The sequence below is a fragment of the Rousettus aegyptiacus genome, unplaced genomic scaffold (genome assembly GCF_014176215.1).
Source record: "Rousettus aegyptiacus isolate mRouAeg1 unplaced genomic scaffold, mRouAeg1.p scaffold_m13_p_2, whole genome shotgun sequence".
Lineage (NCBI taxonomy): Eukaryota > Metazoa > Chordata > Mammalia > Chiroptera > Pteropodidae > Rousettus > Rousettus aegyptiacus.
The window spans coordinates 27,189,047-27,202,759 of NW_023416295.1; the positions used below are offsets into that span (position 1 = coordinate 27,189,047).

The 13,713-nt window shown below is 35.9% G+C and overlaps 1 protein-coding gene across 2 annotated transcripts in view; it reads right to left on the reverse strand.

Moving 5' to 3' along the window:
* Window positions 1–13,713, reverse strand: part of LOC107503179 (aldehyde oxidase 4) — a 58,822-nt gene that overhangs the window by 16,928 nt on the left and 28,181 nt on the right. For both annotated transcript variants that reach the window (XM_016131130.2, XM_016131131.2), the window contains 7 exons: window positions 13,130–13,292; window positions 11,211–11,303; window positions 10,351–10,520; window positions 9,951–10,065; window positions 9,280–9,402; window positions 6,694–6,790; window positions 1,922–2,046 (listed from right to left, as the gene is read on the reverse strand). In XM_016131130.2, the coding sequence (XP_015986616.2) occupies window positions 1,922–2,046; window positions 6,694–6,790; window positions 9,280–9,402; window positions 9,951–10,065; window positions 10,351–10,520; window positions 11,211–11,303; window positions 13,130–13,292 (886 nt within the window). The remainder of the gene's footprint in view (window positions 1–1,921; window positions 2,047–6,693; window positions 6,791–9,279; window positions 9,403–9,950; window positions 10,066–10,350; window positions 10,521–11,210; window positions 11,304–13,129; window positions 13,293–13,713) is intronic.

Below are 13,713 nucleotides of genomic sequence, written 5' to 3' on the forward strand. Positions count from 1 at the left end.
TAGTCTAATTTTAAGCATCCCCAGAGAAACCTTATATCTATTAAGCAATCATTTCTTATTTCCCCCAATCTTAACTCCCCCTTAACACCTCAGCACTAGGAAACTACTAATCTGCTTTCTGTCTCCACAGATTTTCCTGTTTTGAACCTTTCATATGAGTATAATAATATGATATGTCGTCTTTTTGGCCGGCTTCTTTCACTTAGCATTATGTTTTCACATTGTTGTAGCACGTATCTATACTTCACCCTTTTCTATGGCTGGAAATATCCCATTGTATAGATATCACTTTTTTTTCAATCCATTCATTAGTTGATGGACATTTGTGTTGTTTTCACTTTGGCTATTATGAACAATGGTGTTATGAACACTTGTGTATAAGTTTTTGTGTGGACATAAGTTTTCATTTCTCTTGGGTAGATGGATACCTAGTTGTGAAACTAGGTTATATGGGTTATATGGTCACTCTATTTTTAACAGCCTGAGAAACTGCCATGCTATTTTCTAAAGCGACTGTGCCATTTTTCATGTCCACTAGCAATGTATGAAGGTTCTAATTTCTCTACATCTTTGCCAACACTTGTTATTGTCTATCCTTTTGATTATAGCTGTTCTGGTGGAGATGAAGTGGTATTTTGGGTTTTGATTTGCATTTCCCTAGTGACTAATGATGATGAACATCTCTTCATGTGCTTATAAGTTATTCATAGAACTTCTTTGGAGAAATGTCTATCCAAATCCTTTCTTGGGCCTGCTTTTGATATTGCCTCAGGTTCTGGGCTGTTTGACTATGAGTACCCAGTGTCTTAGCTACCCTTGAGAAATGCCTGCTGTTTGGGGGCTGACAGAGTGTACCTTAGGAGGTGTCAATGACAGATAGCGATGGTGACCTTGGAACATACATGTTATCCATTTGGAGCCCAGAGCCACATATGATCTACTAAAAGGGACCTCAGAAGTGATCTTTGTCACCTTCCTCAATTTATAGAAAAAGATATTAAAGCCCAGTGACTTGCAGAAGATCATGTAGCTGCTTAGGGGCAAAGCCCATATGTCTTCACTCCTCTGCGAACTTCAAAACTTGCAGCTATGGAGACTGCAGCCACTTCTCAGCTCACCACCTGTCCCCTGCCCTTTCATTTTGCCTTGACTGGCAGCTGATAGCTTCTTCCTCTCATTGAGCCTACCCACTCCTTTAGGAACCCAAAGTACAAACTCATTGTGCTCTACCACGAAGCTTTCCCCCTCAGTGATACTTGTTATTACTCCTTCTCCCAGTATAACTGTTTAAGTATGCTCCTGTATCTGGCACTATTTTAGGGCCTACAACTCCACATTTTAGAAGAAGGGAAAATCAGAGTGTGGCAATGCCTTATATCTCAACCATTGGAACATGACTGAAATTCACATGCTATGTGCTGGGCTGAAGTGTCTTGGAAATGCAATCACTTCACATAAATACCACCAATACATGAACACATACATTCACATAGAGAAGCAACACAAATGAATCACAAAGGGAAATTTAAATACATATATACCACCAACACATGAAAACATTTATATAGAAAAGTAATGCAGACAAACCACAAAGGGACACATAGGGAAATGTAAATGTTATACTAACGTTTTGACCTCCCTGAGATTAAGTCATACACTATTAATTGTTATAAGGGAAAAGTGAATTTTGCTCTATATTTTGGAAGGCAGCAAACATTTCAGGTCTCTTTGAAAGATCTCCTCTTTTAAGGAAATATTTGCTCAATTTTCTTCATTCTGGACTTTGGCTAATGTCAAGTGTGCCAGAAGTTTGAGGCACAGGAGTGGGAGAAATCAAAAGGGCCCTAGAGAAGAATGCCTGGTTAAGGGCCTCACGTCACACAGTCATCTGGAGTCTCATTGTCCTAAAATACCCTATTACCTGCGCATAGGTTGGATGCTGTGTTCCAAGGTATAACACCATTTCTTTATCTTCTGTTGTTGGGATAGCCAGGAAGGTTTGCGTTTCCATGTAAAAATGTTCCTGTCCTTCCACGTGCATCTCACCTGTAAAGCATGATCAATGTTTACTTGAAAGTCCCAACTTGGGGGCTCTCAGTGGTGTTTGGTTGATAAAGAGCTAGTTGCTTCAGCTTATGGAGAACTGGACTTTATATCATTTGGTTAAACCACTTTTTCTAATTAATCCTCACTGTGACCCTGGGTAATTCACTCGCCCTCTCTTGGCCTCAGTTTTCTCCTCTGTCTAGTTGGGTGATGAGATCTGTGATGTGCTAGACTTGAGTGCACAGACTCAATCTGATCACGTATCCAGGCTCTGTCATCTCCTTGCTCAATGAGTTTGGCCAAGTTATTAGATCCTCATTTCCTCATCTGTAAAATGGTGAGTAATAATAATATGTACCTCAATTAAGCGACATTGGCATAACTGAGTCACAGAGAGAATAAGCAGCTTGCTTAATGACACAAAGTTTAAAACAGCAGAACTGTTACCTACCCTAGAACCAGCTTGTTCTTACCGGTTTATCTGAGATTTTCGGTTTGTTTAATACACCCTTATCATTTTGTGGGTTGTACCAAGAGAGACATTTGGCCCTAGTTTAAATGTTTGGAAGGCACTATTTTAAATTTATAACTAGCCAAAAGACTTCTGTATTATTATAATACATGAATTGTTTTGCCAGGAGTCAAAGGATTTCTTGAAATTATTTTTTAAGACAACAGAATGTGAATCATGCAAAAAACCCTCAAAAACAAAACAAAACAAAACAAAACAAAAAACAAAACAAACAAAACCTTTGCTTTTAATATGTATATACTGAGTTTAATCTAAGTTTGAATTTATTTAACAACTACATAGTTTTTATAATATGCTGGGTATTGTTCTAAGGCTTAGCGCTTTACAAATAATGAATTCATTTAATCCCCATACCAATCTTATGAAGCAGGTGTTACTAGGAAACAGACATGTATTAGGAAAAGGAAAAGTTATGTAAGCAGCCAAAGGCTACACAGCCAGTAAATAACAAAGCTAGGATTCAAATCCAGGCGACCTGAATCCAGGACCCATGTTTTTAACTACACTGTTTCTCAATGTTGGCATGCTCTGCCCAAATTCAAATTCCCTTCATAGTTCAAATTTCCCAACTGTGCTAAAAGTTTGAATTCCCACAATGGCTAAAATCCTGAATGACAAAAAGCTATCACCCTGCTACTCTGTTGCCCTTAGGGTGAATATAAAAATTAAAAGAAAATATACTATTGTTGTTAAGAGCAAGGGCCTTTAGGTCAGCTAGTCCTGGGCCCAGTCCTGGTTCTATTGCTAACTGGATGTCGGACCTCAACCAATTACCCAATTTTTCTAAGCCTCAGTTTTCTCATCTGTAAAATGAAGCTATTGATATGTTCCTTCTCAGAGTTGTTCTGCTTGCATATTAAATAGGAAGCAGTAAATACTTAGAAACTTAAAATAGGTTTAATAATACTCATTTCTTAGGTTTGTTGTCAGGATTAAATAATACACATAAAATACTTATCATGGTGTCTGGCACAGTAGGCACTTGCAAATGTTATCTGATATTATTATTATTACTAAATAAACTTTAGCCCAAATTTATAGGCTTTGTAAAATCTTATTTAGTTTCTTTTATAAAATCCATTATGAAGTAATGAATGTTTGGCACAAGTCATGGATACTGTCAAACCTCTGAGCATATCTCATGATTTTCCTGGTTGTATCTAACTACTATTCTGAGGTAGTGAAATATTTTTACAATTGGGAGGCTGTCTACATTTTCTGCTTAAACAGAATGATGTTGGGAACCAAGCATTCTTAAGGTCTTTCCCACGTTTTAGTAAAAGATAAAAGCTTATAGTACTTGCCATTCAGTTATTTAGAAGCAGGTAATAGATCCTGTGAAAATCATTATTTTCCCTTACCTAAGACCAGTAGTGACACTCTTAGTGAAGACAGCTATGGTTGTCAACCCTGGTTACACCTTAGAATAGCCCATCTGTAGAGCTTTAAAAAAATTCTGATACTTTGACCCTATACTCCAAGGTTCTGATTTCATTGCTCCGGGATAAGATCTGGATACTGACATTTTAAAAAATCATACTAACTAGGTGTTAGCCAGTACAGTAAGTCAAAACAAACAGACGAACATCAATAATAGAATCAAGATTGGAAAAGATAAATAAAACTGTTATGATATGATTATACACATATAAAATTCAAGAGAATCAATAAAACTAATAAAATAGTAAGTGAATTCAGCAAAGTTCTTGGGTATATGGTAAATATACAAAAACAAATTGTGTTTTTATATATTAGACACAAATAAGTAGAAAGTTAAAATAAAAATACCATTTACTGTAGCATCATAAATCATCAAATACTAGGAATAAATATTAAGAAGGATGTGTAAGATCAATATGGTGAAAACTACAAAATTACTGAAAGAAATGAAAGTAAACTTAAGTCAACAGCAGGGTCTACCATGTTCGTGGATAGGAACCTAATGCTGTTAAGATTTTAATTTTCTCAAATTGACATTGTTTCAATGTAATCCCAGTCAAAATCCCAGCAAATTATTATTAGTAGAAATTAATGAACTGATAAAAACATACCTGAAAATGCCAAGAACCTATAATAGCTAAGGTCATATTGAAGAAGACCTAGGTAAAAGACCTTCCACTATCAGATTTTACAACTTGCTATAGAGTCACAAGTAAGATAGTGTGGAATTAATACAAAGATAGATAAACAGATGAGTGGAATATAACAGAGAGTTCAGAAATAGAACAATGCAAATCTAGACACCTGGAAAACAATAAGCTGCGATTCAATTCAATAAGGAAAAAAATTAGTCTGAAATAAACAGATCGAGGCTAATTGGATATCCACTTGACAAAAATCAAAGCCTGATTCCTGTCTCACACCAAAGAGAAAAATTAATTTGAGATGGATCATAGACCTAAACGTTAAAGCTAAACATATTATCAAGCTTCTAGGAGAAACCATAGGAAAATATCTTTATGACAAAAATTTCTTCACAGCTCGAAAGCACTAATCATAAAAGAGACTGATAAACTGAACTTCATTAAAATCAAGAGCTTTTGTTTATGAATAGGAACCGTGAAGACAGTGAAAACACAATCTGCAGGCTGGGAGAAGATATTTGTAATCCCCATAACTAAAAAAGAATTCATATAAAAACATAAAACTTTCTATAAATCAGTAAGTAGATTGTTTATTATATTATTAATTATATCAAAATAAATAATATATAATTATAATTAATGATCATTTTAAATTCAATGAATTAAAAAACAAGCAATAGACTTGAATGAACATCTCACCAAAGAGCATATAAAAATGGCCAACATACACATGAGAAGAATTCGAAATTATTAATCATTGAAGAAATTCAATTAAATCCACAATGAGATACTACTATACATCCACCAATTACATAAAATTAAAAAGACTGACAATAACAACTGAACAACAGAACTTTTATAATTGTTCATAAGAATAAAATTGAAACAATTTTTAAAATGTTTGGCATTAACTACTAAAGGTAAACATATAAAAACATTATTACTTGGCAATTTTACTCGAGTATATTCCATTGGAAATAAGTGCTTATATTTGTCAAAAGACATGTATAATAGTATTGACATAAAGATATCCAAATCTATAGAGAATTTTTATAAAAGTTTATTTGAGCCAAACTGATGACATTGCTAGGAAGCAAGATCTCAAATGCTCCAGAGAATAACAGTTTTGTAGTTTCTTTTACACATTTGGAATTAAGAAGGGAGTCTAAAGAAGATTACATGAAGGTGGGAGAAAGCAAGGCAGGATTGGACTACAAACTAGTTAACATGATTATGTGCTTTATTGAGGGTGGTTTCTCTTGAGAGGTCTGAAAAGGAGGCATTTCAAAAGTGTTCATCTAGATGCACAGAAACAGTGGATAGGGCTTGCCTAAAGCAAAGATAAATGTTTTACTAAAGAAGGCCTGGGGCGTGACTATCCACCATGACATGCCCAGTTAGGAACTTATAATCGGATCACCTTGTGAGGTTACTTTTGATTACATTGATTATGGCACCTCTTCTTCATCCATAACAGTGTTTATAGAAACTTTATTCATAATTGCCCTAAGTTGAAACCAACTCAAATGTTCTGGTAGAATAGATAAATTGTGGAATATTTATACAATAGAATATTTCTGAGCAATAATAAAAAAAAAAGAACTACCGATCTATGCAACAACATAGATGGATCTTCTATACATAATGTTGAATAAAATAAGTAGGCACAAAAGAAGTTACACTCTTGTTTACATTTATATGAAGTTTGAAACAGGTAAAACTAATCTATAGTGACAAAAGTTAAAATAAGACATTTCAGAAGGTTACTGACCTAAAGGGGGTACAAGGAAGCTTTCTGTGGTGCTGGAAATATTCTATATATTGATATGGGTAGTGTTTACATAGTTTTCTATATGTATAAAATTTCACCAAGCTGTATACTTATTATTTGCGCATATTAAATCATGATTTTAAAAATTACACTAAAGTTGAGAAGCTCTGCCTTAGAATTTTCAGTATTTCTCAAGCCAACTGATTGAATTTAGAATCTTGAACTTCAGTGACTTACTTTTCTGGCCCACGCTCACTTACCTTCAATAATTTGATCAACATGTTTAAAGGCTTCCTCTACATTTCCTTGCTCAATTTTTCTCTCTTCAGAAAGAAATGAATTGTGCTCTAGGGCTTGCTGCAGGGAAAAAACAAACAAACCAAAACAAAGAAAAAGAGTTTTAATAAGCCATTCATCCTCATCAAAATCCCATGCTTCCGCTCGTCAGGCCTTCACACATTAACATTATCTGAGCACTGTGGAAGGAGAGCAGAAATAGTTAAAATGGATTACGGGCTCTGGTGACTGCTTAGGTTTGTTCAGGACTCTGGGGGCGAGCTGAGGGGAAGACAAGGATATATTACACATGGTTCTACCTTTTAGCTTGCTGGGTGATGACCTGAGGCAGCTTAGGTTAAGGTGTCAGCTTTGTGGAGAGGGGACAGATGAAGAGAGGCTGAGAAGGAGGAGGCTTGTGGGGCTGGGAATGCTTAGCAATGGTCTTGTGTAGGTGCCCTAAATTATGTGCCGAACTGAATGCGATTAGGACAATTAAAGGAGAGATGGAAAATCATTTGAAGCCAAGGGCACCTCATAAAACATAGTTTGATGTTAAAACCAAGCTGAAAGGCTAAAATGAGGATAAGACCAGGCTGGCTGAGAGAGTTGTTGTTGTTTTTTTTTCTTTTTTTTCTTTTCTTTCTTTCTTTCTTTCTTTCTTTCTTTCTTTCTTTCTTTCTTTCTTTCTTTCTTTCTTTCTTTCTTTCTTCTTCTTCTTTTTTTTTTTTTTTTACCAAGGAGCAGTTGGCTGAGCTTGAAAGGTGGGTTAAGTTGGACTATAAAAAACTCCAAGTTTCATATTAAAAATCTTATCTAAGGAGCCATCTTTGTTTAAGGAAAGTGATCTGATGAACTTTGTGACTTAGAAAAATTAATGTGGTAAGTAGATACATTGAGACAAAGCACAAGACCCTCTTGAAGTAGTTATTGTAGTAAATCTGACAATAGGTAGAGATGAGGCAGGATAGTTAGCCCAGGGAAGTCTCTTACCTCCAGGATATGGCTCTAGAACTTTTCCTCCGTCCCTTACTCAGCCCTCTGCCTGTGGCTCTGGAATATCTCCCTTGTCCCTTACTCAGCCTTCTCCCCGTTTCCATTTCAAGTGTGAGGAGACTCCAGCCTAAGAAATAAGCCAAGGCCAGGAGACAAGATAGATGGCGTTGGGCCACCTCCTCCCCTCAAGGTGGCATGAGAAACAAGCCAAGAGAAACAAGCCAAGACCCCAAGGCAGGATGGATAGACTTTGGACACTCCCCTACCCTCAAGAAAGCAAAAGCCCTTAATTCAGACCTGCTGTGGCAGACTCTCTGAGTGGCCCACACTTTTCTCTTAAGTGTGTACTTTGACTTCAATAAAATCAGTGCTTTCCTGCTTGCTGTATGTTGTACCCTTGAGTTCTTTCTCTAGGTGTAAGACAAGAACCTGGTCACTGGAGCTTCAGGTCCCAGTCCCTTTTTGGACCCCCACCCTGTCAAACTCTTCGGCATCAGTGAGGACTGGGTTGGAGGGTGGGATGGGGGTGAAAGTGAGAAAAGAAAGAATGGTGTCAGATGGGTACTAGACTTATTAATTATATAAATGTCTAATCATTATGTTGTACACCTGAAACTCATATATATCAACCGTCATTGAAAAATTCAAAAAAGGAAAGAAAGGAGCAGAAAGGTACATTTAAAGAATAACTGGGAATAACTTGAACTTGGCAACTATTGGGAAGAACAGGAAAGAATCAAAGAGGAGGAAAGACTGCATCCTGCTTCTCTGGTTTCATATTGCTTATGTATCATTTATTTGTTTATCCCTCTATCGCACCCATCTATTGAGCACCTACTATAGGTTTAGCACTTCACTAGGCACTGGGGATAAGGCACCCCATTAATAACAAAACCCAAAACAAAAATGACGGCTAACATTTATTGAATGCAGTTTATATCCTAGGTGCTGTTCTAAGCATTTTGCTTGGATTCTCTCATTTAAGCCTCACCATGACCTTTGGATGTAGGTACTTTCATAGTTGCCCATTTACAGGTGAGGAAGCTGAGGAGTGAGGAATTTAAGTAACTCATCAAAGCTTTCATTGCTGTTATTAGCCTTTTAAATGACAGAATCAGAATGTGAATCCGTGTATTCTATCTCTAGAGCTTGAGCTTACGCAGGAAGTGGGCAGGAAGCGGGCAGGAAGACAGAGGACCCAAGCTGTAATCCGGCTAATGCTAAACTGTTCTGAGTTTCTCAGTGCTCTGAATCTTTCCACTGACTAGTTTGTATGTGAGGCCACAAAAACCTTCCTCTAGTGTTGCTTATCTATATTCTTAGGCCATGCTTTGGCAAGAGGCCACACAAGCAGAAGTGGACTCAAGAAGGAAAGGGGGCTCCAGGCAGGAAAATTCTCAGTATCATGTCTAAAGGTGCAGATTGCTGGAGGCTTCTCTCTAAAACTATAGATAACACTGAAGAAAGTATGGAAAAAGCTCAAATTTTGTGAGTCCAAAGGGTCAAATTCTACCAACGGTATATCACCCTAATCATTCTAGAACAATCTAGAACAAATCAAGTGGCCTGATTACCTCTATTGTGATAATCCTCGGTTCTATATCTTCGTAAGTTACCTTCACTTTTTTAGCTGCCTCTCTCGCCTGAGCATAGGTATCAGCAGCCACAGTGCAGACGATCTGACCCACGCAAATTACCTGCAGAAAAGCCACATGTAATTAGCTAAAACATAGAATCACTAAAAATAGTATACTCTTCCCGAATTCTTGCATTTACCTACTGGGTTCTTGTGACCAAAACAAATATGATTTTCTACCTATGAGAATAAATTTAAAACTGTGGCTTGAGTGGGATTAACGGGGCACAAAAATTGAATGCGGAACTTAATTATCTGGCCTGTGATTGTCTTCAGCTGCATTCCTCGCCATTCCCACATCACACATAGTAATCTAGTCATCCTGATTCCGGAAATTCTGTTGGTCCTTTTAAACATTCTACGCTCTATACTGCGTCTATGACTTTTATGACTCTTTTGAAGCTTTCCTTTGGGCTTTTATCATAATCTCAAAAGGGTCTGCAATTCAAGAGAGAATTTGAGCATCAGATTCTGATGGTGGAATCATTGGTTCTCTGTAAGTCTTCGTGATGTAAAAATGAATCCATAGATATTATAGTCACAACCATTAATTTGTCTTAGCATTTCCAGCAAAGTATTTGAATAATAAGCCTCACACAAATCACGCACCTCATTCTGTGCAAAGAGAACTTCTCCCTTGTAGTTATTATCTCCTGGAACATCCTCTGCTGTTATCACATCAACAACACCTGGAAGTGTGAGGGCTTCTGAAACATCAATTGATCTAGGAGGTAAAATTTAAAAGTATGTCTTAAAGTTGCAAGGTACAATATAAATGATTCCTCGAACACAAGGACCTCACAACTAAATTATGGGGCAATATTCTATGTTGGTGTGTTGAATCTTGGCCATGGATTTTTTCATAACTATGCTTTAAAAATGACTGATTCCCATCCAGAAGAGGAAATGAATAATCTTAATTGATTTAAATATAGAATAAGGTCTCAATTTGAATATGAAATTGTTAATGCTTTTTTGTCACTTACAGGAACATCTTTTATTTCCTTACATGATCTTTGCATGAGCTCTGGTGCTGGTGACTACTGCCAGGGAGAGTTCTTGGGAGATGGAAGGCAAGTCATCACAATACACAGCTTCCCCTGTGGTGTGTTTAATGGCTGACTGGTGCATGAGTGGGTGGCCAACTGGATCTTGTGGGGATTGATGGGGATCCACACACTGTTAAAGAACAAAGCACGTTGTTTTACTGCCAGACATTCTCATGCTTGAGATCTGGCTTACTCATAAGTCAAGAAAAACGAGAGGCAATTGGGCATCCATATCCATGACTCAAAGTTAATAAATGTCCATTGGGTGTTATGGTAAGAAATATATCTGGTTACAGCCCCTCTATCCCCCAACAAAAAAAGGAGACATTGTTTCTGTCCCCAAGGATTCTATAATTTTGTCGAAGAATCAGAACACACACAAACACACATTAAAATAATGTGATCAAATTCATAGAGCAATACATAATAATTTACACAACTAATGTGATACAGTTTCCTGGGAGATTTGGGGTGGCCATAATAAAGGCGGGAAGGCTTTCCAGAAGTAGGTAATGTTGAGTCAGGTTTTAAAGGAAGGACTGACAGTGGCCAAGAAAAGGAGGAAATTTTAAGCAACAAAACTGAAAATAGGGAAGAAGGGAGATTCGAAATCCAATTCCTTGTGCAGTTCTTAAGTAGAGGCATAAATGCTAAACTGAGCAAAGTGTATGTGGGTGACAATAGGTAATAACAGCTGGCTATAGCAGACTTTATCTTTACAAATAATACAAAATACGACCATGGAAAAGAGGGAGATATATGCATAACACATACATTTGAATGGAAAAACAATGAAAAAACAAAAATCCCACCCACCAACCTGGAACATCTGAAATCCTTCGGGTGTTTCTAGGGGGAAATCTTCCAGAGCACTCATGAACGTTTCTGGGATGTCAGGAAACTTCTGGGGATCCTGAAAAGAAGATGATTTCACATTTAATTTTACAATCTGAATGACTAGTTTGGAAAAACATATGTAGAATAGGATTACCCAATTTATTATCCCAGATAGCAGATACCATTTCTCTTGGGAAAGAGCCCTGAGCTTCCAGGTCCCTAGGCTAATAGTAGCTGTTTAAAGAATAACTACATCTACTATGTGCAAAGAAAGGTGAATGTAATTTCCAGGGCGTGAAGACTTTCCTTCATGATAAGGTCTCCTTTTTGAATGACAGGAAATATGAACACTTTTAAATGGACTCTGTGCTTTCAAATACAGCTCAATTTTCTGGGCAGGTGTTTCAAAGAAACAAGTAAAGGAGTGGACGAAGATGACTTGTGAGCCATCTACATGAATGTTCAATTACAGATTACTTGTGATAGTGAAGAAACTAGAATTAAACTAAATATCCAACAACAAGGAGATGGTTAATTATGATATACCCATAAGATATGATATTCTACAGTCATTAAGGATAATTTTTGGAAGTGTATTTATTAACACTGAAAAATGCTCACGAGATACAGTTAAGTCAAAAAATGGGTTATACAACTTTTTGGACAGTGTGATACAATTTTTTAATTTAAAAAATATGAAAGTATGTATTCAAATGTTAATAATATTACTGGATTAGTTAATTTTTTAAAATTTTGAATTCTTCTATAATGGTAGAATATATAACATAATAGAATATATAATATGTAAAAACATATGATAACATAATAGATGTAAAATAACATATTTAATAGATTATATATAATATAATATATAATAAATTATATAATCTTATGTAATAATATAATACCATACTGATTATATATTAATATACTAAAATATTATATACTACATAATAGAGCATATAATAAAATAGAATATGATAATACTAATAATAAATAATGTTAATAAATAATAAAAAAGGATTGGCTGAACCAAGAGAGTAAACCTCTCAGCCATAAAAGAAATGTAGATGTAGTCATTCCTTTATGTAGTTCTGCTATTTTTAGTTAACTCATGGCTTATCAAGGGGTCACTCAGTTACAGGCCATATTTTGATATACGCTGTGGTGGAAGTCATTTTAAACTAGGCTACATAAGGAAAAAATAATGAACAAAAACTAAAAACAATCTAAATGTCTAAAAATAAGGACGAGATCAAATAATGGTACATCTCTCCATACACATGCCATACAACCATTATGTCATAATGTCACTGAAGAATATTTAATGACATTGAAAGATGTTTATGTTATTAAATGTAATAAGCTAGTGATACTGAATAGTTCTGTAGATGTATATGTGTGGCATGCATACATACACATCCATAAAAAAGAGCTTAGAAGGATACACACCAAATATTAATGGTGGATCACTATGGTGATAGGATTGCAAATGATTTTCTTCTCTTTTTGGCTTATTCACATTTTCTAAATATTAAAGTAGATATTTTAACAAGAAAATTTTCTTTAAAATAGTAAAAGAAGTTATAATTTACTTACTGACTTTTTTTTTTTTTTTTTGCTACTGTAGGTCAACTTGATATTGCATATTAGCATTTGTCACACAAATTATAGGGCAAATGGAATACAAGGTTGTCTGCTTCTCAGCCTAGGAGTGAAGGAAAAGTGCAAGAGAAGGAGAGAGACTAAAAAGGGCTGGGAGGAAGCTGCTGGAGCACTATATGAAGGGCTCCGCCCCCAATACCTTTCATGTATTATCGAAACCAGGCAGGAGAGTGTCCTTTATGTGAAGACTCGCACTTAGAATGTCAAGGCACCCAGAAACCCAGAAAAGTCACTTACCAGTTTATTCAGTCCTCGCCTCACTTTGAGGTAGAATTTGAAGAGTAAACTGATAATGAGAGTTCGCCTATATTCTACCATGCCACCCTCAGCTGCTGGTGGAATGTAAATCTCATCCAGGACCAATCTGCAGGCATCACTCAGCATTTGGTCATTCCATTGCCTAGTAGAAAACAATGCCAACATTTCATAGAAGAAGCAAAGACAGACTAAATTGATAGAGCAAGGGAAGATGGACGGCTCTTTGTATCCATCTTTGATGTCTGCACAAAATATCCTCAAATATTTCACTGGCTTTCTTTAGAATCTGATGCAGTCATTCTCAAATTTTCCTTACCAAGTCCTCCTTTATTATTATTTTAAATATTTTTATCATTTTTACTTTTTTATTGAGATATACTTGACATATAACATTATATTAATTCTAGGTATACAGTATAATGATTTGATATTTGGATACTATGTTTTGAAATGATCACCACAATATGTCTGGTTAACATCCATCGCCACACAGTTACAAATTTATTTTTCTTGTGATGCGAACTTTTAAAATCTGCCCTAACAACTTTCAAATATCTAATACA